General features: G+C 47.8%; 2 protein-coding genes across 2 annotated transcripts; one reads left to right on the top strand and one right to left on the bottom strand.

The window, feature by feature from the left end:
- Positions 1 to 617: 617 nt before the first annotated feature.
- Positions 618 to 15,721, bottom strand: ppp4r1 (protein phosphatase 4, regulatory subunit 1). The gene is made up of 20 exons (XM_083682111.1): positions 15,705 to 15,721; positions 15,507 to 15,551; positions 14,103 to 14,238; positions 13,872 to 13,978; positions 12,779 to 12,921; positions 12,361 to 12,507; positions 11,547 to 11,654; positions 11,128 to 11,193; positions 10,703 to 10,861; positions 10,149 to 10,273; positions 8,425 to 9,206; positions 6,968 to 7,122; positions 6,743 to 6,838; positions 6,423 to 6,608; positions 5,267 to 5,428; positions 4,772 to 4,872; positions 4,431 to 4,551; positions 3,814 to 3,942; positions 2,433 to 2,574; positions 618 to 2,288 (listed from the first exon to the last, which is right to left on the bottom strand). The coding sequence occupies exons 1-20, from the start codon at positions 15,709 to 15,711 to the stop codon at positions 2,125 to 2,127; spliced, it is 3,081 nt and encodes a 1,026-aa protein (XP_083538237.1). The 5' UTR covers positions 15,712 to 15,721; the 3' UTR covers positions 618 to 2,124.
- Positions 15,722 to 16,907: 1,186 nt separating this feature from the next.
- vapa (VAMP (vesicle-associated membrane protein)-associated protein A) lies at positions 16,908 to 25,409 on the top strand. Its single transcript, XM_083682904.1, has 6 exons — positions 16,908 to 17,053; positions 18,139 to 18,291; positions 18,875 to 18,975; positions 19,770 to 19,850; positions 23,635 to 23,814; positions 24,356 to 25,409. The coding sequence occupies exons 1-6, from the start codon at positions 16,996 to 16,998 to the stop codon at positions 24,515 to 24,517; spliced, it is 735 nt and encodes a 244-aa protein (XP_083539030.1). The 5' UTR covers positions 16,908 to 16,995; the 3' UTR covers positions 24,518 to 25,409.
- The last annotated feature ends 245 nt before the right edge of the window (positions 25,410 to 25,654 follow it).

The raw sequence follows: 25,654 nt of genomic DNA, 5'->3' as shown, positions 1-25,654 counted from the left end.
GAAGCTACGTGTATTTGTGAACTCCATACCAAATGTATTACACCTCTTAAAATGATCGACGTTTTTTGTTGTTGTTGTTGTATAACATCCCATAAAGACCTTAACTGAATCCTTCTGTCCGCTATTCTAAACCCATGGGATCCATTGTTAGATCTGCTAGCTCCAACTGCCCATTATAGCAATCAGAGGCCCAATCAATCAATTTCAATGAATCAAGAAAGACTTCTTCTACTTAGTTCTACTACAGGCAAACTACTAACCTCCCTCTGACATGTTAGGGATCCAAGCCTCCAGTAATAGTGGCTCATTCTCCACGATAACTTGCAGGACCATAATCTGATCAAGACCATTCAAACAGAACACTGCCCCCTACAGGAACTGGGACAACATAGCCAGAACCAATTCCCGAGGTGGGAGATAACACTTTGATGTTCTTAATGATTGTGATTATGGTAAAAAAATAAATTAAAAAAAATGTACAAAAATAAAAGAAAGACAAGAAGAACAAATAATCTAAAAAAATAAAATAAACTAAGGCTGAGTTTGCAAGGCTATGCATCTGTTGTGTACAAATAGTCTTTGGACAAAAACAATTAAAACACTTTTCAGACATGTAGTGTCTGCTTTTTATTTCATTTCATGTTGAACAGGTAAAACAGAACAAAATTGTATCACAATACTATTCATGATCGTTGATCAAAATGGAAAAAGGTTAGAGATATGTACAGTTTGGGTTCAAGGAGAGGTAGGGAATACAAAGCTAAATGGAGAAAATAGAGGGGTTGGGGGGGGGGGGGGGGGTCGTTGCAGTATTTTATTCTTAAATTAAAATACCCAGTTTCAAGTGAGTCTGCTGACCATTACAATTTGATATCTCTCCTCTCACACCACAAAACGTGGACAGTGTGAATATTAATAAAAAATACAATAGTTATTTTTTTTCGTGACAACAGGACCCCTGCATGCCAGGGTTAGCTAGCCTGCGTCTTATGGGTACAACAATGTGCTGCACTAGAGGTCGGCCCGGTCCGGAGCCAACCGCTAGGCCCTCCTCCAGAGACACCTGTGCAGATCTGATAGGTGGAAAGATAGGGGGGAAAAAAAAGAAGAAAAAATTCCACCTAGTCTATCAAAAGACAAGGTGGAGCCACTGCCATCTTGGTTATACCCATCCTATCCTTTCAGATCTACACAAGTGTCAAGCGTGGAGAGGGGGGCTCAGGGGTTGTTTCTGGACAGGGCTGTTAAAACAAGAGAGGCCAGAGCCCTTTAGAGATAAACCGTGCTTCACTTTGCTTCGCCCAACTAACCAGCAGCCCCCACTGCACACAGAAGGCTGAGATGGTACACACACGTTCGTTTATGCAGCATATGAGTTTGTTTATACAGGTTCTAAAAATGGGAGGGGGGAGGGGGGGGGGAGGAGCATTACAGAAACTTTTACACCGTTTAACATTTGGGTTAGAGACAGACACGGTCGTCCTGCTTCCTGGTTCGATAAAGCTGTGAGATACTGGCTTTCTGCTAAGTCTGGCGAGGGTGAGAGAGAGAGAGAGAGAGAGAGAGAGGGGGGGGGGGGTGGGCAGAGAGAGGCAGAGAGAGAGAGAGAGAGAAAGTGGAGGGTGGGCAGAGAGAGAGAGAGAAGAGGAACAGAGAGAAGATATGGTCCATGTAGTTCCGTTCCCCCATGCACATTTTTTTTCATTTGTTTGTTTTCACTGAATCCACTCCGGACATTCAAGTATTTCTCATTTAAGGAAGACACTTTTAAGGCTTCTGTGGCAAAAAAAATAAAAAAAATAATCAAAGCACAAAATAAATCTTAGTTGTAGTGAGTCAAGTTGCTTTGAGTTGAGTTGGAGGCCGAGTTATTTGAAGCAGGTTCTCTGGTCGTGAGTCTGTATGAAAGTCTTAGTGCCCAGGGTCCAGGAAGGGGGCGACCAAACCCCCCTCACACACCCACACACACCCACCTGACAGACATTCAGTAGAGAGCAGATGGGTGTGAGGGGGCTGTATGCGTGTGTAAGTGTGTGTGTGTGTGTGTGTGTGAGGGGGGGGGGTCCTCCATGTGCGCTGGGGTGGGGTGGGGGCGACCTCTGAATATCCACGTGTGCTCGGTGCTCAGTAGGTAGAGGAGGTGGTGCTCATGGCGTCCTCACTGATGCGTGTGCACCCAGGATGCACGCTGGCGAAGTACTTCACATCCTTGTCCAGGTCCATCTGCAGGGCCACCAGCGTCTGCTCCAGCGCCTCCTGGTGGGAGTTGGCAGAATGCAGGAAGTACTCTACAGAGGAGAGTACAGGCACAAGTGTGAAGGTCAACTAGGAAAGCTGCACAGAAAAAATACACGTGTGTATTTGTGTTTGTCTGGGATTTCAGCTGCCGTGTGTGTGTGTATGTGTGTGTGTGTGTGTGTATGTGTGTTTACCTCTCTCCAGCAGGCTCTGGCGGATGGTCTTAGCCAATAGTACTCTGACGTTGGGTACAGGGTCTGAGGCCAGCTGTAGCAGGGGGGCCAGCAGGTGTTCTGAGAACTGGTCCAACGACACACAGTCATCCTCTATCGCCAGCTGGGGAGGGGGAGAGAGAGAGGAGAGGGGGAGAGAGAGAGAGAGAGAGGAAGGGGGAGAAGGGGGGGAGAGAGAGAGGAGAGAGAGGAGAGGGGGAGAGAGGAGGGGAGAGAGAGAGGAGAGAGAGAGAGAGAGGGGAGAGGAGAGGAGGGGGAGAGAGAGAGGAGAGGGGGAGAGAGAGAGAGAGAGAGAGAGGAAGGGGGAGAAGGGGGGGAGAGAGAGAGGAGAGGGGTAGAAGAGGGGGAGAGAGAGAGGAGAGGGGTAGAGAGAGGAGGAGAGAGAGGAGAGGGGTAGAGAGAGGAGGAGAGAGAGGAGAGGGGGAGAGGAGAGGGGGAGAGAGAGGAGAGAGAGGGGAGAGGGGGAGAGAGAGAGAGAGAGGATGGTCAATGTGGGTGAGACAAAGAGAGAGTGTGTATGAGTCCACACAGGGAGAGAATGGTTGGTGAGTGTGACAAAGAAAGAGTGTGTGTCCACATGACAGAGAGCAAGAGAGAGAGAGAGAGAGAGTGAGTGTGTGTGTGTGTGTGTGTGTGTGAGTGAGAGAAAGAGAGTGTGTCTGTATGTGTGTCTGTATGTGTGTGTGGACCACTCCAGCTATTGGCCTCACACACACACACTCTACGCCATCATGATCTTATTGTTCTTCCACACAACAGACCACTAGTGATCCGGAGAACAGTGTTACTACAACAGACCACTAGTGATCCGGAGAATAGTGTTACTCATGGAAATTAATGAGGGATAAGAGGTTGCATGCTGTCAAGTGGCCTGTTGAAGTGTGTGCGCCCAGCGCCGCGCCAGTCCACTCGACTGGAGAACGTTCGGACGGACGGACAGAGAGACAATATGAAGAATGAAGACTTTTAACTGAACTGAATCGAATTGCCCACTTGTCTATGCTCGCTGTCAGAAGTGTGGTTTCCTGTGGCCTGGGGGGGGGGGTCCCCACAGTGCACACATATGCCTATATATTTCGAACATATGAACTCAGGCCAACATGGGCATGTGTGCGCACCGTGTATATGTATGCCCGTGTTGGCATGAGTTTGAATCCGGCCCGTGCCCTGCTGACATACCCTCTCCTCCTGACGTTGCTGTGTCTCTTCACTATCTCTATGCAGTAAAGGAAGAACATAAAGAGTAGGACTGCCCCACAAAAAAAAAGAGAGAAAGAAAGAAAGAAAAGAAAGAAAAGAAAGAAAAGAAAGAAAGGACAAAACAGAAGTGTGGCTTCCTCACCTGACAGACGAAGGCGAAGGCCTGACGGGCCGACCACTTGGGGGAGTGGCAGAACTTCTCCACCAGCTGGCTGAGGAAGTCCGCCAGCAACGCCTGGCATGACGCCACCTTCCTAATGATCTCACTCACCTGGAAACACACAAAGAACACAGAAACACATTAGAAAAACACACAAAGAAACACATCAGAAACACACATCAGAAAAACACACAAAGAACACAGAAACACATCAGAAACACACACACATCAGAAAAACACACTCTCACATACAGTACCAGTCAAAAGTTTGGACACACCTTCTCATTCAATGGTTTTTCTTTATTTTTTTATTATTTTCTACATTGTAGATTAATATTGAAGACATCAAAACTATGAAGGGACACATATGAAATTATGTAGTAAACAAAAGTGTTAAACAAACCAGAATACGTTTTATATTTTAGATTCTTCAAAGTAGCCACCTTTTGCTTTGATGACAGCTTTGCACACTCTTGGCAAGTTTTGACTGGTACTGTACAGCGGACGCAAAACAATTGCACAACATCTTTGTTTTCGGAGTAGATGGGGTGGGCTGTGGGACATGTTCATGAGGCACCGGACCAGACAGAAGAACGTACCAGTTTGTAGGAGGTCCACCGGACAGAGGAGACTCGGTCGGTGCACAGACTGAAGGCTAGGGGTCTCAGGTAGTCATACACATCCTGGCCGCTATACAGCTCCAGCAGCAGCACCAGCTGCCTAAGGACGATGACACACACACACACACACACACACACACACACACACACACACACACACACACACACACACACACACACACACACACACACCTTTCAGAACAGATATCATGCTGAATGCTACTAAACAAAAACAGCAAAAGAGAGGGGCGCATGAAGCAAAAAAAAGCACATCAACTATCACGTTTAACTGTCAGACCAGCAACGCGTGAGAGACGTACTCGGCCAGCTCGGATCGGAAGCGCCAGTTCCGGCTGTTGTCTGTGACCAGGAACTCCTGCAGCTGGTACAGGTACTTACGCCTCGTCTCCTGGTGCAGCAGCTAGGGAGAGAGGGAGGGGGAGGGGGAGGAGGAGGAGGAGGGGGAGGAGGAGGAGAGGCAATTCAGTTCACTTTGATCCCCTGCGACCACGCAGCAGAAAAGAGACTCCATCCTGCATACCAAAGACACTGCAGGTGTGATTTGATACTGTCTCTGGGAGAATGCCTCCCACAGCAGACCCACGGGAAACACGAGACAGTAGGAATGGTACAACATATTTCTGCTGCAGTCCACAAACCTTTATGAACAGACCTTAAGAGAGAGAGAGGGGGGGAGGGAGAGAGAGAGAGAGAGAGAGAGAGGAGAGAGAAAGAGGAGAGAGAGAGAGGGAGAGGGGAGAGTGAGAGAGACAGACAGACACACACACAAACAAACAATAAGGTTGTCTAAAGACCTTGAGGAAGTCGTAGAGGTGTTTGAGAACTCCTATCCTGACCTCGTCCAGGTCTTTGAGGAAACTGTTAAAGATGGGCACCAGGTCTGCTGCTGTCAGCTGGTCTCCCAGGATTAGGGCCAGCTCATGGATGGAGAAAGCCAGCGTCCGACGCACCTTCCACTAAGGGGGAGGGGAGGAGAGGAGAGGAGACGAGATCAAAGTGACACACAGGCTTTAAAACGGACAGTTCACTCCAAAACCAAAAGAAAACCACCAAAAAAATAACCTGGAAAGTAGACAGTGCTTATTTTTTCATTATCTGAACAAAACTTGGATGTTTTGAGTGAACTGTTCCTTCAAGGGAGGGGTGTGGGACATCGGGACAGCTGCCAGGGAGAGAGACAGCACTGGACAAGACTGGCAAACACAGGCCTAGTCGTAGGGAGGGGGGACAGCAGGGGCAACTCCAGTCCTCACTCAGGCCTCCCTGCCTCCCAACTCCTGCTTGCTGGGGGGGGACAGGGCTAGGCCTAACTTATGAGGGCCCTCATGTCCTATGGCTACGCCTGGGGTCAATCGCTAAACTAAGGGCTCTTCACAGACACTAAATAGACCTTGATGTGCAACCACTGGTCTTGTGGGGGGGGAGTTAAGAGTTTACTTGTGTCTACGAGGACTGTAGTTGTTGGGACCACAGGGACTACCAAGAACCAGACCTGGGTCAAATAGACACATAGGTCTAAATACTTTCAAATAGTTGATTTGACGTGGTTCAATGGAACCAATGGAAGGGACACCAAAAGTCCAAGTCTTTGACCCAGATCTGCCAGGAACCACACACTAGGCTTTGGTAGAACCACAGATGGACGAGATGCTCGACGTGGAGCAGAAAAAAGAGAGACCTGCCATTTTATCCAGGCTACGCCCTCTGACTGTCAAAGACCCCCCCGAACCTGCACAACCAGCTGGTGAGGAAATAGACCACAGTGAGAGAGACACTCCACGCACACACACACTCCACACACACACACACACTCCACACACACACACACACCACACACACACAGCTGGTGAGGAAACAGACCACAGTGAGAGAGACACTCCATGCACGCACACACACACACACACACACTCCTCACACACACACACACACTCAGCTGGTGAGGAAACAGACCTGCATGTCTGAGGCCAGGGTCTCATAGGTGTCCCGTAGGCAGTGCCAGTTCTGTCTGCCCAGGGTGAGGGCCACGCCGGGCAAACTGTAGGCACAGTGCTTGGCTATCTCCATGTCCACCGTCTGGGCCCGCGACGGGTCAGTCATAGACAGGTACTGGTCCAGCAGAGCCTGGGGAACCACATCCTGGAGTGGGGCCAGAGAGAGACCACGTTCAGTCAGAGTCAGACAGAGAAGAGAAGGTCACAAGCAGGTCACGTAACAGTGGAGAGGAGACGGGGTTCTGAGACGGGGGGCTCGGAGACGGTGTTCTGGCTGACCTGATGTTTGGACCTCTTCTCCTCCTCTGGACTGAAGCTGCTGTCACTCAGCTCAGAGTCGTCACCATGGTTCATCTGCATCGTGGAGTCTCGGCTCTGAACACACACACACACACACACACACACACACACACACACACACACACCAGGAATTAACCACATACAACCACACCATACCCTTCCTTCTCCACCTTCAAATCCCATAAATCCACCTCTCCCCCTCACCTCCATGTCTGAGGGGTCTCCTAACAGGGGTGTCTGGTGGACTCCGAAGGGGTTGTCCTGGTTGGTCAGGCCATGTCTGGGCTCCAGGAAGGCTGAGTCTAGGCGGGAGTCCATGACCGTGGCTCTGAGAGCAGCTGTCAGGACGTCTACTTGTGCTGCGGAGGGGGGAAGGCATGGGTGAGGTGAGGTGAGTCTCCCCCTCCACCCAGATCACCATGGGCGATTTATACACTCAACATAACATTGTCACAACAAGAGAGAACAAACAAGTGGGAGGCAGATGTACCCTGGAGGACAAACTGTTTGTCCCCAAAATGAATATCTCTCACACACACACACACACACACTTTTTATTGTCTCCATAGGAAAGGTCCCCTTTCAAGGACCAAAAATAATCTCACTTGGTGTTAAATAATGGCGAGGTGCCAACAGACCATCCTTTCATGCAAAGGAAACATTAAAGGTTTCCTTCCACCAAAAACATTGTGGACTGTCTCAGCCCCTGCCTCCTCCCAGGCCCTGCCTCCTCCCAGGCCCTGCCTCCTCCCAGGCCCTGCCTCCTCCCAGGCCCTGCCTCCTCCCAGGCCCTGCCTCCTCCCAGGCCCTGCCTCCTCCCAGGCCCTGCCTCCTCCCAGGCCCTGTCCCCTCCCAGGCCCTGCCTCCTCCCAGGCCCTGCCTCCTCCCAGGCCCTGCCTCCTCCCAGGCCCTGCCTCCTCCCAGGCCCTGCCTCCTCCCAGGCCCTGCCTCCTCCCAGGCCCTGTCCCCTCCCAGGCCCTGCCTCCTCCCAGGCCCTGTCCCCTCCCAGGCCCTGTCCCCTCCCAGGCCCTGTCCCCTCTCAGGCCCTGTCCCCTTTGCTCAACACACTTCTTAACCTGAAACATGTTGGCCCACGTTGGCTCTAAGTTCATTAGAGAGGTTGCTGCTCATTGCTGTACAAAATTACCAACAACCCTATCAACAACTGTCCGTCCATGGACCCAATCCTATTAATCTACCAAAATAACAGCCAGCAGCTCTTATCAAATTAAACCTTAATGTGCCCCACTGACGTAAATAGCTTCTTGTGACAGAGACAACCCTTGCTGTAGACCAAACCATAGCCTCTACATTCGAGGCATCTCTATACATTTGTAAGCATCGGACAAGTCTTAATATGGCTTTGACACACCTTGCCTTCTGATAGGCTTGCTGGAATTTTCACCATTGCCTACAGCGGTCTAATGTTCCCTGATCTACAGGAGGGATAGGGTGCTTAAAACTATCCCCTACAAATATAAATATATATGCCATTTAGCTGACGCTTTTATCCAAAGCGACTTACATTGCAGTGAGTGCATACATTTCAGTATATATGGTCCCAGCGGGAATCAAACCCACAACCTAAGCTTTGTTAGGGCCATGCTCTACCAACTGAGCCACAGGGGACCACTACAAGCCCAGAACACGCCACCAATTACCTTTAACGTCTGGGTCATCAATGTGGGGCTCAAGGTTCTCGATCAGCTCCTCCAGCTGTCTCCTGCCTAGGGTTGGGGCGTGGCCAGGCGAGGAGGCGGGGGCTGAGGTCTTCCCCAGGCAGGAGGTGCCGTAGCTGGGGAGCTGGTGGCTGGTGTCCTCCTGGAGCAGGTCCAGGTCTATCTGGGGGATGGGCGTTCTCCAGTAGTGGAAGGAGTTGTAGAGCTCTGCCTCTGGGATGTCCTCTCTGGGAGAGGCCATGGGCTCAGGTGGGGTGGCTGGCTCAGACTCAGGTGACGATGACGGTGAAGGCTTGGGTGCTGCTGACGTGTCCTCTAGGCAGGAGGAATGCGTGTGCTTCTCGGTGTGGTCAGCTTCGTTCTCAGCGCCCGCGGGGGCTCCCTCCGACCCAGCCCCTGCTCTACCCGTGGGGTCTCCCCCCTCGGAGGGGGGGTCGGGGCGTGTGGGAGCGAGCGAAGGCGAGGAGTCGGCGAGGCACGTTGGGCCAGCCGAAGAAAAGGCATCGCCGCAAGGCTCTACGTCTGTGACGTCAGCCAAGGCTTCTGCCGCCTGCTCCCCTCCCCCCTCCTCCGCCACATCCACCCCTACGTCCTCCTCTGTTCGGCACGACCCCCCCTCCCCCTGGTCCCCACGGGCCTGGGGACAGCGGAGATTGTGGGAAATGCAGTCCTGATGAGGACGGTTCTCTTCCTGGTTATCCTGCGTGCAGCCATCTGAAGCTCTGGTAGTGTCTGTGTCAATGCTGAGTGGTTTCTCTTCAATACTGGGGACAGGAAAGAAAAAAAAAAGGGGGGGGGGGGGGGGGGGGTTACAAACATACTGCTTCAAAACACAAACAAGCTTGGCTCACCTGCTCCACTCTGGTAGTGGACAATAAGCTGAGCTGAGCCTGGCGTTGTAGACGCGTTTCGGAAAACACTGCAGCATTCCATTATGTTCACACAGGGGAACTTGTGATGAACAAAGTCACGAAAATTCAATTAACGTCGTCTGTTGAGGGGGTGCTCAGTGGCGTAGCACACACTAATGCGCTTACCGCGTAATTGCAAGGTCCCTGGTTCGATTCCGACCTATCCTGCATGTCATCCCTCCTCTCTCTCTCACCCATCCTTCCTGTCAATCTCTACTGTCTCTATCCCAATAAAGCAGAAATGCCCTAAAAAAAACATTATAAAACAACATTGTCTGTTTGAAATGAGCCAACGCAGCTGATGACTGACTACCTGTTGTGTGTGTGGATACAGGCACATGGAGCCAGGTGAACCCTAACCCTAACCCTGACCATAACCCTGACCCTGACCATAACCCTGACCCTAACCCTCACCGGCTGATGACTGACTACCTGTTGTGTGTGTGGATACAGGCACATGGAGCCAGGTGAACCCTAACCCTAACCCTGACCATAACCCTGACCCTGACCGGCTGATGACTGACTACCTGTTGTGTGTGTGGATACAGGCACATGGAGCCAGGTGAACCCTAACCCTGACCATAACCCTGACCCTAACCCTGACCCTAACCCTGACCCTAACCCTGACCCTGACCCTAACCCTAACCCTGACCATAACCCTAACCCTGACCATAACCCTAACCCTGACCCTAACCCTCACCGGCTGATGACTGACTACCTGTCGTGTGTGTGGATACAGGCACATGGAGCCAGGTGAACCCTGACCCTGACCCTAACCGGCTGATGACTGACTACCTGTTGTGTGCGTGGATACAGTTGCAGTCTCCCTCCTCCCCCTCTCTGAAGTACTGGCCTACGCTGGAGGGGCTGGCAAACGTAGAGATGAACTGGCCCAACGACTGGAACGCTGCCTGACGCACCTGAGAGAGGAGAGGAGAGGAGGAGGGGAGGGAGGGAGGAGAGGAGAGAGAGGGGCTATTAGCAGCAGCCAGCAGGTTGAAGGTTGTCATTTAGGGTGAAAGTTCAGAGACCCCCCCCTCTTTGCTAAAGTGTTCAGCCACAGATTGCAGGTGTAAGAGGGGGTTGCCATTTATGTGAGACGCCGACGCCCCCCCCCCCCCCCACCCCCGTTAAGCGTCAGGGTTGTGGGGCGTTAAGTGTGAGGTTGCGGAGCGTTAAGAGGCAGAGTTGTGGGGCATTAAGAGTCAGGGTTGTGGGGCATTAAGAGTCAGGGTTGTGGGGCATTAAGAGTCAGGGTTGTGGGGCATTAAGAGTCAGGGTTGTGGGGCATTAAGAGTCAGGGTTGTGGGGCATTAAGAGTCAGGGTTGTGGATGTTCGCTGTGCTCACCCATCGCGAGGGGTCACCGATGAGACTAATGAAGAGGGTGGAGAGTTTGGTCCTGCGTACTTCCTGTGACGTCGCCGAGGAAACGCTCATGAAACACTCAGCACACGCCTTCCGCACCCCCCAGACGTTGTCTGAACAGAGCTGGAAAAAACGGGGAAGCTGGACAGGAAGAGAGGGAGGAAACGAGAGAGGGAGGGAGAAGGAGACACACACACACACACACACACACACACACAGAGATATTCAGAGACAGGGAGGGAGAGGAGAGAGAGAGGAGGTGAAAAGCAGAACAAGTGCGTCTCAGAAACGAACGTCCTCAGTTCAGCCTCAGCGAACAGCGGAGTCACAGAGAAAGACACACCAACCACTTCAGGGCCAATTTTATCCACGACACGTTGCGATAAACAAAATATATAAACACATACCAGCAGCTCTTCTGTCGCCTCTCCTCCAACAACACTGCATATGTCCCCAAAGTTAGCCGCACACACCTGCCAATACAAACACAAACAAAACAACATCTAAAACACTGACTCAACACCAGACCAACACAGAGGCACAACCATTGTGATAAAACAAGATGAGGAAAAAGCCTAAATATAACACACATCCATCCATCCATCCATCCATCCATCCACACATCCATCCATCCATCCATCCATCCATCCACACATCCCTCCATCCATCCACACATCCCTCCATCCACACATCCATCCATCCACACATCCCTCCATCCATCCATCCACACATCCATCCATCCCTCCATCCATCCATCCATCCATCCCTCCATCCATCCCTCCCTCCATCCACACATCCATCCATCCATCCATCCATCCATACTGACCTTGCGCACATGGAACATCCTGCAGTCGCAGCACATTTCACTGAAGCGCGGGAGGAAAAGGCGTTCCGTGATGTCCTTCCCCACCATCGGGGCCATCTTACAGATGATCTGCCACCATGACACACAGGGAGACAAAGTACACTAACACATGGGGACAAAATACACTGTCGCACAGGGAGGTTAAACAAAACACACTGTCAGCAGGAGAGATCGTCCTCCCATGGCACGGAGGCTTGGTGAAAATACTACCTACAGATAGTTGTAATACCCTTAGTTTGACTATCTACAGAGAGGCACACATTTGATTACGGCCTGCAGTAAATCAGAGGTATGGCAAATACCAGGTCCGATAAAAGGGTCAAACTCAGGACATAAATGCAAATGAAAGCAAAGGAATGAAGCCCAACCAAATGTGGGGCGCATAAAGCTGGTGATGCAATAGAACGTCCATCTTAAAGTTAATAAATGTGAGAGGAATTTTTTCATTTGTCTGGAGCCCTGCTTCCTAGAGCAGGGTCCACCTGATCCTCCACTGGAGTCTACTCCACGTCGCTCAGACAAACACACACAGCGGCAGGAGGCGGACTAATACAACAGGCTTGACGACTATTGTCTTTCACAGGTTGCTGGCTAAACTCTTCTGAGATCTGCTCCGGAGATCATTGTAAGATTTCTTTTTTTTTTTTTTTGCCCCAACCCTCCCCTAATTTGTGATAATTCTGTAGAAGATGAAGCCAAATGTGCTCTATACAGCCAAGCCCTCCAATGAGAACCCCCCCCTCCCGTCTACAGTGTCATGGGTCATGTGACTCACAGCCATGGCCTCTGTTTTTACATCGTCGTTGCTGTCGGGGGCGGTGAGGTCGACGAGGACGGGGCAGACCAGGCTCTCGATATCCCCCCTCTCGATCAGCTCCTGCTCCAGCAGCACCAGAAGAGCTGCCTGGCTGGTCTTACGAACCTGGAGGGAGGATCAATACCTTGTGATCAGACCTCCCAGAAGGTTTTGCTAATCCATTTTAAAGCTTGAGATCGAGGCTCCACTTCTTATTATCATTTAAAAGGTTAAGCAAAGCTTTTACTATTCAACATACATTGACACCTGTGTACATAAGCATATATTTAAAGAAAGGACATTTTGCATGTTAGTTGTTTTGCATGGTGTACAACACAAAAAGAGAAGTAATTTAAGCATGTTGCTGGAGGCCATGTTACGTGTGTCCCTCTCTCACCTGGTTGTTCTGGTCTGCCAGGTATCTGACTACAATAGGCAGCAGGTATTTAGAGAAGGCATACGGAATGGAAGGTCTGTTCTCCTGGCAGAAGATGGCTATGTGAGGAACCTGCTCCATCAGCTCTGCTCTTACAGTGGGCTCTGGAAGAGAAGCGATCGATTTCAAACACTTCCACAAAAGGGTATTTAAAGGTCAGGTTTTTAAAACGTCAATATAAAAAAAAAAAAAAAAAAGGTCTGAGCATAAAAGGTGCTCAGTGACAGAAGAGTCTGGTTTCATTTTAACATTGTTTAACAGCAGCCACAGCCCTGGGGCTTGAAGAGGAGACTGTGGACTGCAACAAAACAATCATATTTCATCAAGGTCCAGCATGTCGCACTGAGCTTTAAAACTGTGTTAAATGGCCACAATAAATCTGTAGCGCTCAAGGAATGGGATCACATGATAAAGAACCTTACGTGAAATAGAGCATGTATACATCAACCGTCTCAAACAACCATGTGTGCATATCTACTGTAAGCTAAAGGTAGAAACAAAAAACAACACATACATTTCACAGCCTATACAGACAGTTCTGGGCTGATCTTTCATTCATATTGCGGCTTGATTAGACTTCACCCCATGTGTATGAAGCAAGTGGAAATAGCCGACACGATCCCTAAACAAGGCCTTGTCTGTTTAGTGTGCTGCTGCAAGATTACCACGCATAATGTATGCATGCACCGTTGAGCAGGCTATTGCATTACGCTGACAAACGTGTTCCACACTTACAAGGACACACAGCGAGGCTTCGTTCAGAGAATGGCGAGGAGCGTTACAGCGAGGTGGCTGGAGGAGCTAGTCCTCCCAGCTGACCTCTAGCGTTAAATCTCTAGACGCCGGGCCAAACGCATTTCACCTCATTGAAATGTCACCCAGGTGGAAACAACACCATGGCTCCATCAAACATTCATAGGCCTCTCCTAGACAGTGGTGGCCAATCCAGAAGACAGGCACAGGGGCTAGTGCTGAAGCCAGGACACAGAAACAGGGGAATTCCTAGAGCATACTGATCGATTGATCTCTCTCTCAATCTCTCTCTCTCACTCACCTGAGTCATCAGCCAGTCTGCCCACTCTCTCCAAGACGGCAATACAGTCCCTCTCGTCCTCACTGACAGCTTTCAAAGTGTCCAACAAACTTCGCGCAACCATTTGTCTATAAGTGAACAACAACATGTAAACACACACCATCAGAATCCAGGAGAAGAAGAAGAAGGAGAAGAAGGAGATGACAATCTCTGAGTGGGTTCTAATTGGGTGGTTTCGTCGGGGCAGGCTACCTGTTAAAAATGTTTTCACTAGCGACGTATTTATCCAGTCTTCCAAGAGGAGTCAGCATCTCATCTTGCGATACAAAGTCCAAGGCTGAAGGTATAATAATGGCGTCAGACTCTGAGCTGTAGTCATCCACACCAACTATTAGAGACATCGAAAATAATGAAGTGCATGAGAAGTGCCCACCACCACAAAAAGGCCAGTGAGAGGGAGGGAAAAACGATGAGTGAGGATGAAACATGCAGAATTTGGTACAAGCTCGGTACAGACATCTTAAACATGAGCGCACACAACCGGCAGTTGGAGTGCAAAATAAGATAAATGTGAAGAAATGTCATGAAAGTGGCAGGTGTCGTGGGGGTGAGACAACCGAAGAAGCCCTTAAAAACAAACACATTAGATGTTTCTAAATGACATTAAACATACAGTGACCAGACCCCTTTTAAAACATGACAAGATAAACACAACATGCAAGCAGGCAGTATAGGGTTCTGTGGAGGCGACTTTTTTCACAATAACAATGGTATGTTGCATGGAATACTTGTGAAACAGAGTTAATGACCAACCCCCTTACAACAGCTAGCTGGTGCTGTGTGTATGAACCGTCAAACATTTCTAAAGAGGCATTTCACTTCACTATTCCAGTGAAGAAGGAACTGCAATCTGGTCTGGATGCAATGCCAATTTGCAACAGTGTTAGCTGTTAAAGTAGCCTGACATTTGCAGCGGACTGCTTGACTATCACAATCTGATCTGACACGATTATCAGCTAACTGCCCGGCCATGGATTTCAATCTGGTTTGGTGGAGCATGACTGAATAAACCATCTAGTTGACGATTCCATCTGATGATAACTGTGTGGATTGTGACCGAAGCTTGCCAACATTTTTAGAAACGAGGGGCCAATACCTTTTCTAGCTATAACTACAAGCTGTCAAGATGCACACAAAGTGATTGTGTTGCAGTGAATCGCTGATTTACCATCAAGTTAGCCGTGGCTATCAGCTGAGCTAGCAGATTGACTGTTCCAAAGGAGAGGGGCTAGGTTAGCTTCTGTGGCTATAGGCTGCTAGCAAGTTAGCAAAAAACAAACTTCAGAAAGCGCATGACATAACGTAGACTGTTATGAAACAACTTTTGACACCATTTTAATTTGAGTGTGTGAATGTAACTCATTAAATAGCGAAACAGTTAAAAGGTTAAGCAACCTTAGCTAAAGTTAGCTGGCTAGCTACACACAAAAAAAGAGAGGACAACCCAACACGCCTAGTATCCAAGGCCCGCTTCGACCACCCGTGGACTCCCCAGCCGCCTCGGCAGTCATCGCATGCAAGGCGCACCGCTAACGTCGTACAGCCCCGAGCAGGGAAGACTTCCCGGGCCATAGAAAATACAGGGGCGAAACTTACATCCGTCTAACTCCTCCTGGGAATCCTCTTGGAGCAAAGATATATCTGTAAGAACAAGACAAACACGATATCAACCGATATTCAATCGATAGGCAAATAGCACCGCAGTTACTTTCGCTTGAAACTGTTCAGATAGGGGGTGGACGAAAGTCTTAAAAACGCATTTTGCCGAAGCTAAAGTAAATAGAAGCTACGTACCCGCCATCTTGTCCTGGTCCTACATCTAAAGTGGTCTGCAGATGGGGCAACAACTGGAGAGGAAGAAAGGAGCCGCCGACGCCGTTGGAGCTGAGCGGGCGGGTGGCAAATCACTACACCCACCTAGAGGCGTTGAAAGTCAAGTACATCTCTTGCTAAATTGACAACACCCATGAATTTCGAAGTTTTGTATGGCAAGTTATAAACCTTTTTTTTTTTTTTCCTCCCAGGAATCTCAGGAAGACAACATTAAACCAAGTTGGCCTTCATTCAAGAAAAAAATCGAACTGCTTGTGTGTTATAGCGATTCTCTATTTAACAATTTTGTAATTCGACAACATTTATTAGGCATTAATGTTGATGTTTCATAGCATAACTGTGCAAGCTGATTATCAACTGCAAATACGTCTTATAATAATACATACATAAACATACACTGCCCGGAGAGTAATACAATGTAGGCCTTCACTGACACTGCATGGAAGTGGCATATGCCATGGCCACGGCACAGGCCAGAGATTCTTCTGTGTGTGCATACCATGAAAAAGTGAGCAAAGCAACACAATGTAAACATTACAGCAATTCCCATGACATTTTCAAATGGAATATACCGTAGCACTTATTTTCAAACATGTACAGTGCTCAAGGAATGACATTCCATGAGAGCAGCATTGCTTAAAAACAACTAAGATACAATGTAGGAGCCGATTAATGTTTTGTTTATGAAGGAGTAGCTTTACTAATCTCATTAGGGTACAGTGTACAAGTATCGGTGAGTACAAAATCAAGGGATATTTTCGTGTTGAAATATGGCAGGCTGTGGCTTGCAACACTTGGCCAGTATGCAGCTTTGAACACATATGTTGTCGTGCAACTGCATCCATTGTATTTTATGTTTCCATCATTGTTTACAATGATCATATTTAATCCATTGTAAAAGTCTAAACCAGGTGCATCATTTTTATGTACCAGTAATATCAGCAATTATCTTTATTATGAGCCGTTGGTAATGATCTCGTCTTTTTTTCTTATAAAGGGGGGGGGTATCTTTTGTATTTGTTGTATTATTAGTTAATGACAATTTACAGTACAATAAGGGGGGGGCGCGTTAATCTTTTACTATATGTTTTACCAGTGATTTTTCGCGGTGCCGTGCATTTGGGCTGCGAGCTTCCGTAACAACTGTACTCGTGTGCACGTCCCCCTGCCCTGTCAGTGACTCAGTCAGTGCCGTTTTGGCTAGGTGATTTTACACTAACACCGGCTCTCTGGCCAACCGTATTCACACGACATGTCTAAATTGGAGCAAATTCTAGTCCTTGACCCATCGTATGATCTCAAATTCAAAGGTAAGTACATTGTCGTTTCTACTTGCAGACGCTCCCTGCAGTGGATTTAGCTCGTTTCGCCAGATGCTAGCTAAGTAGCTGTCTAAGCTAGCTAGCAAGTTGATGCGTTAGCTTTCCAGGATGAGAGGCTACCTAGCTGTATATGTCCTCATAGCTAGAACCTTATGCCGGGGATATTTTGCCAGTTACAACCCCGCGGACACCTCTTACCCTCTCGCCATTTTGAGATTGGAAGCGACGGTCTGTGGCCTCCGGGCACCAGGACCTCCAGTTGTTCAGCTAGCGAGCTGGCTAACTAGTTTAGGTAGCGAACGAACGTAAGCTAGCTTGATCACGTGACTCGCACTGTCATTGACACTGGATTTAACTAGCTACTTACTTTTGTCACATTCCGACCTAGTGCATTAGTGGTAAATCATGTCCACACATCACCAGTTTGGCGGGCGTAATTTAACTTGTTCCTGCTTAGCACTGACACATCCAAAACAGTATATATCGCTGTTGCCCAGATCACAAGCTAACGTTAGCGTCGATGAATGGTGTTGTCACTGACCACAACACGTGACGTCGAGACTAGCCTGGCTAGCTTTAGCCTAAAGTTTGGTTGCTCTTTAGTAAAGAGGATCCTCTTTGTAGCAAAGAGCTACGCTAACGTTAGCTTGTGATCTAGCTAAATGGGATTGGAGCACATTTACTGACAGCTGTCAATTACGTTCATCTGGTGTCAGCCCACTTACTCGAGGCTTAAGATGAGCTTGCTGTTCAACTGCTTGTTAATCTGCGCCCGCTATCCAGCTGTCAAAAGCGACATGGGCTAAGATTTGTCTCTTCCTTCGTTGTTTTAGTAGCAGCAGAATCTTTGAACGTCGAGGTACATCGATATCATGAGTCGGAAGTGAAAGCAGAGTTTAAAACATGGGTTCCAATAGCCCAAATATACCTGAAGCGTGACGTTTTACATGTTTAACTGCGTGTCCACTGGATGAGTTGACATGGTGTTGTGGCTTAAATATGCTTATTTTCTGTTATATTATGTAGGTGACAACATTGTCCCCCCTTAACCATCTCCCTTATCTCTTCTTCAGGTCCCTTCACAGAAGTAGTGACCACAAACCTCAAGCTGAAAAACCCCTCCGACAGAAGAGTATGCTTCAAAGTGAAGACGACGGCGCCAAGGCGGTACTGTGTGCGACCCAACAGCGGTGCTATTGAACCAGGATGTACTGTCACTGTCTCTGGTGAGAATTCCGCCTGGCCCGGTCCAGAAGTAACCCCTAGCCCCTCTGTTATTTATTTATGTGTTATTTGTAAGGACGATACAATGACACGCAGAGTTAACAATAATCTGATTTGTTGCATCGTAGTGTATAATATAATATAATATAAAGCTTTGTTCAAACGTATATGTAGATCTGAAGTAATTAGATAGGGAAAAGAAAGATGGTGCCATAGTGGCACAGCTTTGCCTGCTGATGGGCTGGGTGAAAACGTTGCCGGCTTGCTTATCGAATACCCTTCCAGATCTACTCAAGCGTCTCGGGGCGATGGGTTGTTTCTGGAGAAGACCTCAGTTTCAGTCAATGCTCCATTGTCGCTTGGCTGCCGAATTTGACAAGACTGACAGCAAAGCATAGCCTCAGCCAGGGGGCAAATCACTGTTTGGTGTAACTGAGTCATATTCAATTAGATGTTCTTTCTAATAGTGGAAGCATGTCGATGCGTTTAAATCATAGCTTTGGCGTGAAGTGCTAACCAAGGATTTGATGATGTTCATTCATATCCTCCTGATAAAAATAAATGTTATGTCTCCTGCCTCTACAGTAATGCTGCAGCCGTTTGACTATGACCCAAATGAGAAGAGTAAACACAAATTCATGGTACAGACCATCTTCGCATCCGGTGGTTCTGACTTGGAAGCAGTGGTGAGACCTTCTTTTACACATTATTTCCTCATACAAACACATTATTTCCTCATGAAAACACTTTATTTCCCCATGCAAACACATTATTTCATCATACAAACACATTATTTCCTCATTCAAACACATTGTATGCCTTTGCTAGATAAGAGAAGCTGAATTCTTCCTTCTAGTGTAGTGGTGAAAGTGGAGCGAGGTGCATACAACGCCCCTTCTGCTGCCTCTCCAGCAGGGGGCAGCACATATATTATTAGAACTCACTCTCATCATTTTTTGTCCACAGTTATAGTAGTAAATACTAGAATCAGAATCAGAATTCTTTTATTTGGCCAAGTATATTTGCACATACAGTTGGTGCATGGACATAAAAAAAAACAAATAGCAACACTATTATATAATACTGTGCATATGACTGTGTCACTGTCACAGTTTAGTTGGCACCTGTCATCCTACCCCAGTGATCACTGGGATGTTGATGTAGGACCAAGGCCTTTATTGTTGGCCATGTTGATCTAGGTCTATTTTGTTTTGTGTGACTACAGGATATATATAATACGCCATTTAGCTGACGCTTTTAGCAAAAGCGATATATATAATACGCCATTTAGCTGACGCTTTTATGCAAAAGCGACTTACAATCCAGTGAGCGCATACATTTCAGTATACATGGTCCCAGCAGGAATCGAACCCACAACCTAAGCGTTGTTACCGCCATGCTCTCCCAACTGAGCCACAGAGGACCACTGTGTCACATCACATCACATGACCCCAGCTCAACTTTGTTTCCTTCTCCGCAGTGGAAGGATGCGAAGCCAGACGACCTCATGGACTCCAAGCTTAGATGTGTCTTTGAATTGCCCTCTGAAAATGAGAAAGTGGTAAGTGAGCGACCATGGCACAATAATATACGCCATTTAGATATATAGATATATATATATATAGTATAGCCAAATAGTATATTGTGGAGGTGCGGTAAACAATGAGACAAGGAGGCGAAGGCAAGTCGAGTCTGTTTACTCTCCACATAAAAATACAACTGACAACAACACTGAGCGGGGCAAGACGTTACCCGGAACCCCAAAACATATAACTCCCGCCCACTCTCTTAAAGGCACAGATGCCCCGGTGAATGTCTCTCTCTCTCCTCCCTTGTAGGTCACTACAATATGCTATTTAGATGACGCTTTTATCCAAAGCAACTTACATTGCAGTGAGTGCATACATTTCAGTATATACACTCACCGGCCACTTTATTAGGTACACCTGTTCAACTGCTCGGTAACGCAAATATCTAATCAGCCAATCACATGGCAGCAACTCAATGCATTTAGGCATGTAGACGTGGTCAAGACGACCTGCTGAAGTTCAAACCGAGCGTCAGAATGGGGGAGAAAGGTGATCTAAGTGACTTTGAATGTGGCATGGTTGTTGGTGCCAGACGGGCTGGTCTGAGTATTTCAGAAACTGCTGATCGACTGGGATTTTCACACACAACCATCCCTAGGGTTTACAGAGAATGGTCAGAAAAAGAGAAAATATCCAGTGAGCGGCAGTTCTCTGGGCGAAAATGCCTTGTTGATGCCAGGGGTCAGAGGAGAATGGCCAGACTGGTTTGAGATGATAGAAAGGCAACAGTAACTCAAATAACCACTCGTTACAACCAAGGTATACAGAAGACCATCTCTGAATGCACAACACGTCAAACCTTGAAGCAGATGGCCTACAAAAGGGGGTCCAACCCCGTACTAGCAAGGTGTACCTAATAAAGTGGCCGGTTAGTGTACAGTACCAGTCAAAAGTTTGGACACACCTTCTCACTCAATGGTTTTTCTTTATTTTTTATTATTTTCTACATTGTAGATTAATATTGAAGACATCAAAACTATGAAGGAACACATACGGAATTATGTAGTAAACAAAAAAGTGTTAAACAAACCAGAATATGTTTTATATTTTAGATTCTTCAAAGTAGCCACCTTTTGCTTTGATGACAGCTTTGCACACTCATGGCAAAGTGTGTCCAAACTTTTGACTGGTACTGTATGGTCCCAGCAGGAATCAAACCCACAACCTAGGCGTTGTTAGCGCCATGCTCTACCGACTGAGCCACAGAGGACCACATGACTATTCAAAATCTCAGCAGTTTCTACTGGTGATCAGGTGACCTGGGCCCTGTTCGGATACCTCCAAAGTGCATCCCTCCTCTCCTTCTTCCCCCTTGGAAGGAACGCTGGTCTGATTTGACAGGCACTACGCAGGGCATAAAATTAACTTTTTGCTCCATCAGCCACGGTGTCTGGTGGATGAGAAAATTCACCAGCCACTCTTGATTTTTTTACCAGACAATTTATTTCTTGAAGAAGAACATTCTGGCAAAAAGACCAAGCACATTTAGCATTACTCCTGACGCGGTGAAAATGACTCCCTGCACAGAACGAACCTCATGTAATGGGCTTTACGCTTTGCACCTACGAAATACTGTGTCGAAATGCCGCTGAAGATTTCCCCCTGCACGTTTTCTATCACGCGGTCGTGTGCAAGTTGTTGTCGCGTGTTGTTGAATTTTTTTTTTTTTTTTTACTTGCATGCATTATTTGGTTGTTATATGTAATATTTAATATGTTAAATTATTATTTTTTTTTTTTTTAAATTAGCCTACTGGCATTACGACTGCCAGTGGCCCCTGGTGTGAGCATTGATTACTTTTTCTTATGATGACTGTTGGATAGATGATTCACTTGTAAGTCGCTTTGGATAAAGGCGTCTGCTAAATGCCGTAAATGTAACATGTAAATGGTTGTAGCTAAGAAAGCTCAGAGGTCGGGGTTGTTTGTTTGAAAGTCGGGAGGGGAATCGTAGGAGCGAGAGGCGCAGCAGCAGCGAGAGATAGCTGGAGGAGCAGGTGCAGCAGGAGTGTTTCCACCCGTGTTGAGTCAACGGTGACCGTAATTGCGGATCGCACCCGTTTCATTTTGAAATTGAAGCGGATTTGCTAACCTTTGCTGGCTCCCCGCCGAAGTGGCTGGGAAGATTTATAGATTTACCCACCAGTGCCAAAGTCTACCTGTATTTGGCAGATGGCTGGTGTTAATTTTTTTGCCCTGGATCTATGAAAGCTGTGTAGATAAGTGATAGACGAAGGGTTGGATGCATTTTACAAGTGTTGTGTTAAGTGTTGGAACAGAGCCATACCGATTTGGCTCGTTATAATTTAGGCCAAGAGTTGTTGTTTTTTCCTGAACATGTGACCCGTCCGGAAAAACTCTGGGCCCTAGTTATGTAGTACTCTGGTTATTTATGTTTCACTGTTTAGCCGTGGGTCAATTTCGTCTGTCAATCCATCTCTCCCGTATTCCCTCTCTGGATTCTACATGGCTTTCTCTCCTTGCTCTGTTACTGTAGGTAGTTCCATGCTCTGCATTGACGTACTGTAGGTACAGTCCTACGATGTGTGTTATCTCTTGGGTTGGGTTTGCTTTGCGACTTGATCACACAGTAACTCTTCCCCTAACATGCCTTTCTACCTCCATACCTTCCCTCTGGCAATGGTGATGTCATATGTCACTTCTGAAATGCTTGTGGAACTAATGATAGTATACCTAACTGATGACGGAACTGGTTGGTTTTACTTGGAAGATTATTGAGTATTGTTGGTTCATAGTCGTACTATTCACAGTGTTTTGTGTTGCATACGTTCTCAGAGAGCATAGAGACTAGTGAGTTCTCCCTTTTAACTCAAGTGGCCATTGTGAATCACTGACTACCACATTACACATTTTCTGTATGTATCATCATGCATGCTGCTTGCCCCCCCCCCCCCCCCCCCCCCGCGCCCACACACTAGCCGGGGTTCAAGGCTCGGGAGACCTATACTAATGTCACAGGGCAGACCACCCCCAAGTTGAGCAGCAGGCACCATGGAGACCGCTCTGCCCCCACCCCGGGCGAATACCGAACTCCCCAGGGGAACAGGCAGCAACTCCTGACTATCGGTGACGTCCCAGAGTTCATGAACGCCCCCAGCTCAGTCAGAGACAGGGACAGGCAGTGGCAGGTTGGTGGCAGGCAGGGAGGGTAGTAAGCAGGCAGGGAGGGTAGTAAGCAGGCAGGGAGGGTAGTAGGCAGGCAGGGAGGGTAGTAAGCAGGCAGGGAGGGTAGTAGGCAGGCAGGGAGGGTAGTAGGCAGGCAGGGAGGGTAGTAAGCAGGCAGGGAGGGTAGTAAGCAGGCAGGGAGGGTAGTAAGCAGGCAGGGAGGGTAGTAGGCAGGCAGGGAGGGTAGTAAGCAGGCAGGGAGGGTAGTAGGCAGGCAGGGAGGGTAGTAGGCAGGCAGGGAGGGTAGTAAGCAGGCAGGGAGGGTAGTAAGCAGGCAGGGAGGGTAGTAAGCAGGCAGGGAGGGTAGTGTACAGTAAGTGGTAGATCTGGGGCCTGTTGGAGAAATTAATACTCATTTTATAATTGTATAATAATAACTAATCGTTTGTGTTTTGGAATGTTTTTTTAATTGCTATTAATTGTCACTGTTCCATGGAGTTCTGACTTCTCTGAAGCGCCTGGGTTTGTGTGATTGGTCTGGTATGTCCTGTCTAGTACTGTTGAAGGTGAATTCCTGTCTCTCTCTCTCTCTCTCTCTCACACACACATATCTCTTCTCCTCCACCTTCAGAATGACGTGGATGCCACCAAATCAGCCCCCGTCCTTAACGCGTCCAGACCAGACAGCTCGTCAGTGGCCAGGCCAAGCAGTACGTCCGGGGACGACTCAGAGATGAAGAAACTGATGGATGAGTGCAAGAGGCTGCAGTTTGATGTGGGAAAACTCTCTGATGAGAACAGGCAACTCAAGGTAATCAGGGATCGTGGAAGAGAAGGCTAAACCATAAACTTACTTAGTCAAATGAATTTGTTGTAAGTCGCTTTGGATAAAGGCGTCTGCTAAATGACGTAAATGTAAATAAACCAGGTGTCGCGACCTCTCGTCCTGGCCACTGACTGTGCAGGGGTGTGTTTGGGGTGTTATTTCAGCCCACATACCTGGTTCCGCTAATTGTGGTCCGGAGTAAAAACATTATTTGTTCATTATTTGAAACGACTGATGTGTTAGTGCTTGGCTGGAACAAAAGCCTGCAAACCTCATAGCTCTCTTAAGACCGGAGATGAGGAGCCAAGGAGTAGACTCTCTGTTTTTATATACACTCTGACTTACACAAAACAGCTGATTGGCCTTGGGAGTCCTGTGATGATGATGATGATGATGATGATAATGTCTGTGTCAGAGCCTTCCCTTCCTATCTGAACTGTTGTCTTGTCTTCCTCCTCCTCCTCCTCTCTTGTCTTCCTCCTCCTCCTCTCTTGTCTTCCTCTTCCTCCTCCTCCTCCTCTCTCAGGATGACGGTTTGCGGATGAGGAGGGCCCATCGGCCAGACAACACTGTATCAAACTCCGGAGCCATGATGAGCAAAGAACACGCCTCCAGCTCCCTCCCCTCACTACTCGTCGTCATAGCAGCCATCTTCATCGGATTCTTCCTTGGGAAGTTCCTCTTGTAGGGGAGGGAGGGGGGGGGTGCAGGGGGACGGGGTGGAGGGAAGAGTTCCACGCCTGTCCCCGGCTCCTGTCCGCCTGTCTCCGAGGCCTAGAGGAGGAGGAGGAGGAGGAGGAAGAGTGTGTGTGTTCTCGTTGACCTGCCGCTATCAATGGCAGCGCCAACTCACGCGGTACTGTACCTGTTCTATGTATCGCATCATTCACAGTCAGGCCTTGCCTTTTACAATCCCACACGGTTACTTCACATGAAGGAGAGGAGAGGAGAGGAGAGGAGAGGAGGGTTCATCCCTGTTTAATGGGGTTTCTGTTCTATTTTTGGGGTGAGGTATGCAGGTTTATTCAGAGTCCGGGGAATCGACTCATTTACCTGAGCTTCGATAGCAGGAGAGTCAGGACACTGGGGTTAGAGACCTTGATTGAAATTGATAAAAATAAATAATAAAACGATTTGTTCTCTTTCTCTCTCTCTCTGTGGTTTTAATAAGAGTTGGAATGTTAAAGTGTCTTCTTGTATGTTATTTTAATCCTTTTCATAAAATGTGGAAAATAAAACTCCAAACAAAAGACTTTGCTACATGTTGCTGGATGGCCTCTGACATTTAACTATTCTCTGAATTCTGAATCGTTGATTTTTCTTGAGGAATGTGAAGATACGTAGCCTGGGAATCTAGGTGCCTCCTTCCATGTACAATTCTGTTACTGTACCCACGCACAGAATTATTACAATTAATGTTATTATTATTATTACAATTCTTTCTAAATATGTTTTTTCTTTACACAAATGATATATCCCCTGTGAGGAAACGTTGACTGAGAAGATGTCCATTCTTGCAGTCCTGTCCCATGGTATTTAGCATTGTTGAAATAAGAAAAAAATAAAATATCTTTAACATTCTTGTGGCTTTATCATCTTTGTCCTGTGTTTCTTCTGCTGAAATCCAAAGATGGCGGATTATGCGGATGAGGGTCCCTGATCCCCACATCAATGTGGGGCTCTTACGATGGTCCACACCATCGTGAACCTCCGGCAGCGGCATGTCATGGATCATTATCAACATGAACTACAGGACATTCATTACAGAACATATAGCAACTTGTCAAATCACAGTCTACTCACTTTGCACTCAGTGTAGTCCAGT

The sequence above is a fragment of the Argentina silus genome (genome assembly GCF_951799395.1).
Source record: "Argentina silus genome assembly, chromosome: 1".
NCBI lineage: Eukaryota > Metazoa > Chordata > Actinopteri > Argentiniformes > Argentinidae > Argentina > Argentina silus.
Note: the sequence above shows the minus strand (reverse complement) of the source record. Positions and strands in the feature narration are given on the sequence as shown.

Coding starts and splice junctions, on each gene's coding strand:
- ppp4r1 (XM_083682111.1), bottom strand. Junction 9,207..10,148: donor TGTATCCACGCACACAACAG/GTAGTCAGTCAT, acceptor TCCTGTCCCCAG/TATTGAAGAGAAACCACTCA. Junction 7,123..8,424: donor TGATGACCCAGACGTTAAAG/GTAATTGGTGGC, acceptor CCCCCTCCGCAG/CACAAGTAGACGTCCTGACA.
- vapa (XM_083682904.1), top strand. CDS start 16,996: ATGTCTAAATTGGAGCAAATTCTAGTCCTTGACCCATCGTATGATCTC. Junction 18,292..18,874: donor ATGTACTGTCACTGTCTCTG/GTGAGAATTCCG, acceptor CTGCCTCTACAG/TAATGCTGCAGCCGTTTGAC. Junction 18,976..19,769: donor GTTCTGACTTGGAAGCAGTG/GTGAGACCTTCT, acceptor CCTTCTCCGCAG/TGGAAGGATGCGAAGCCAGA.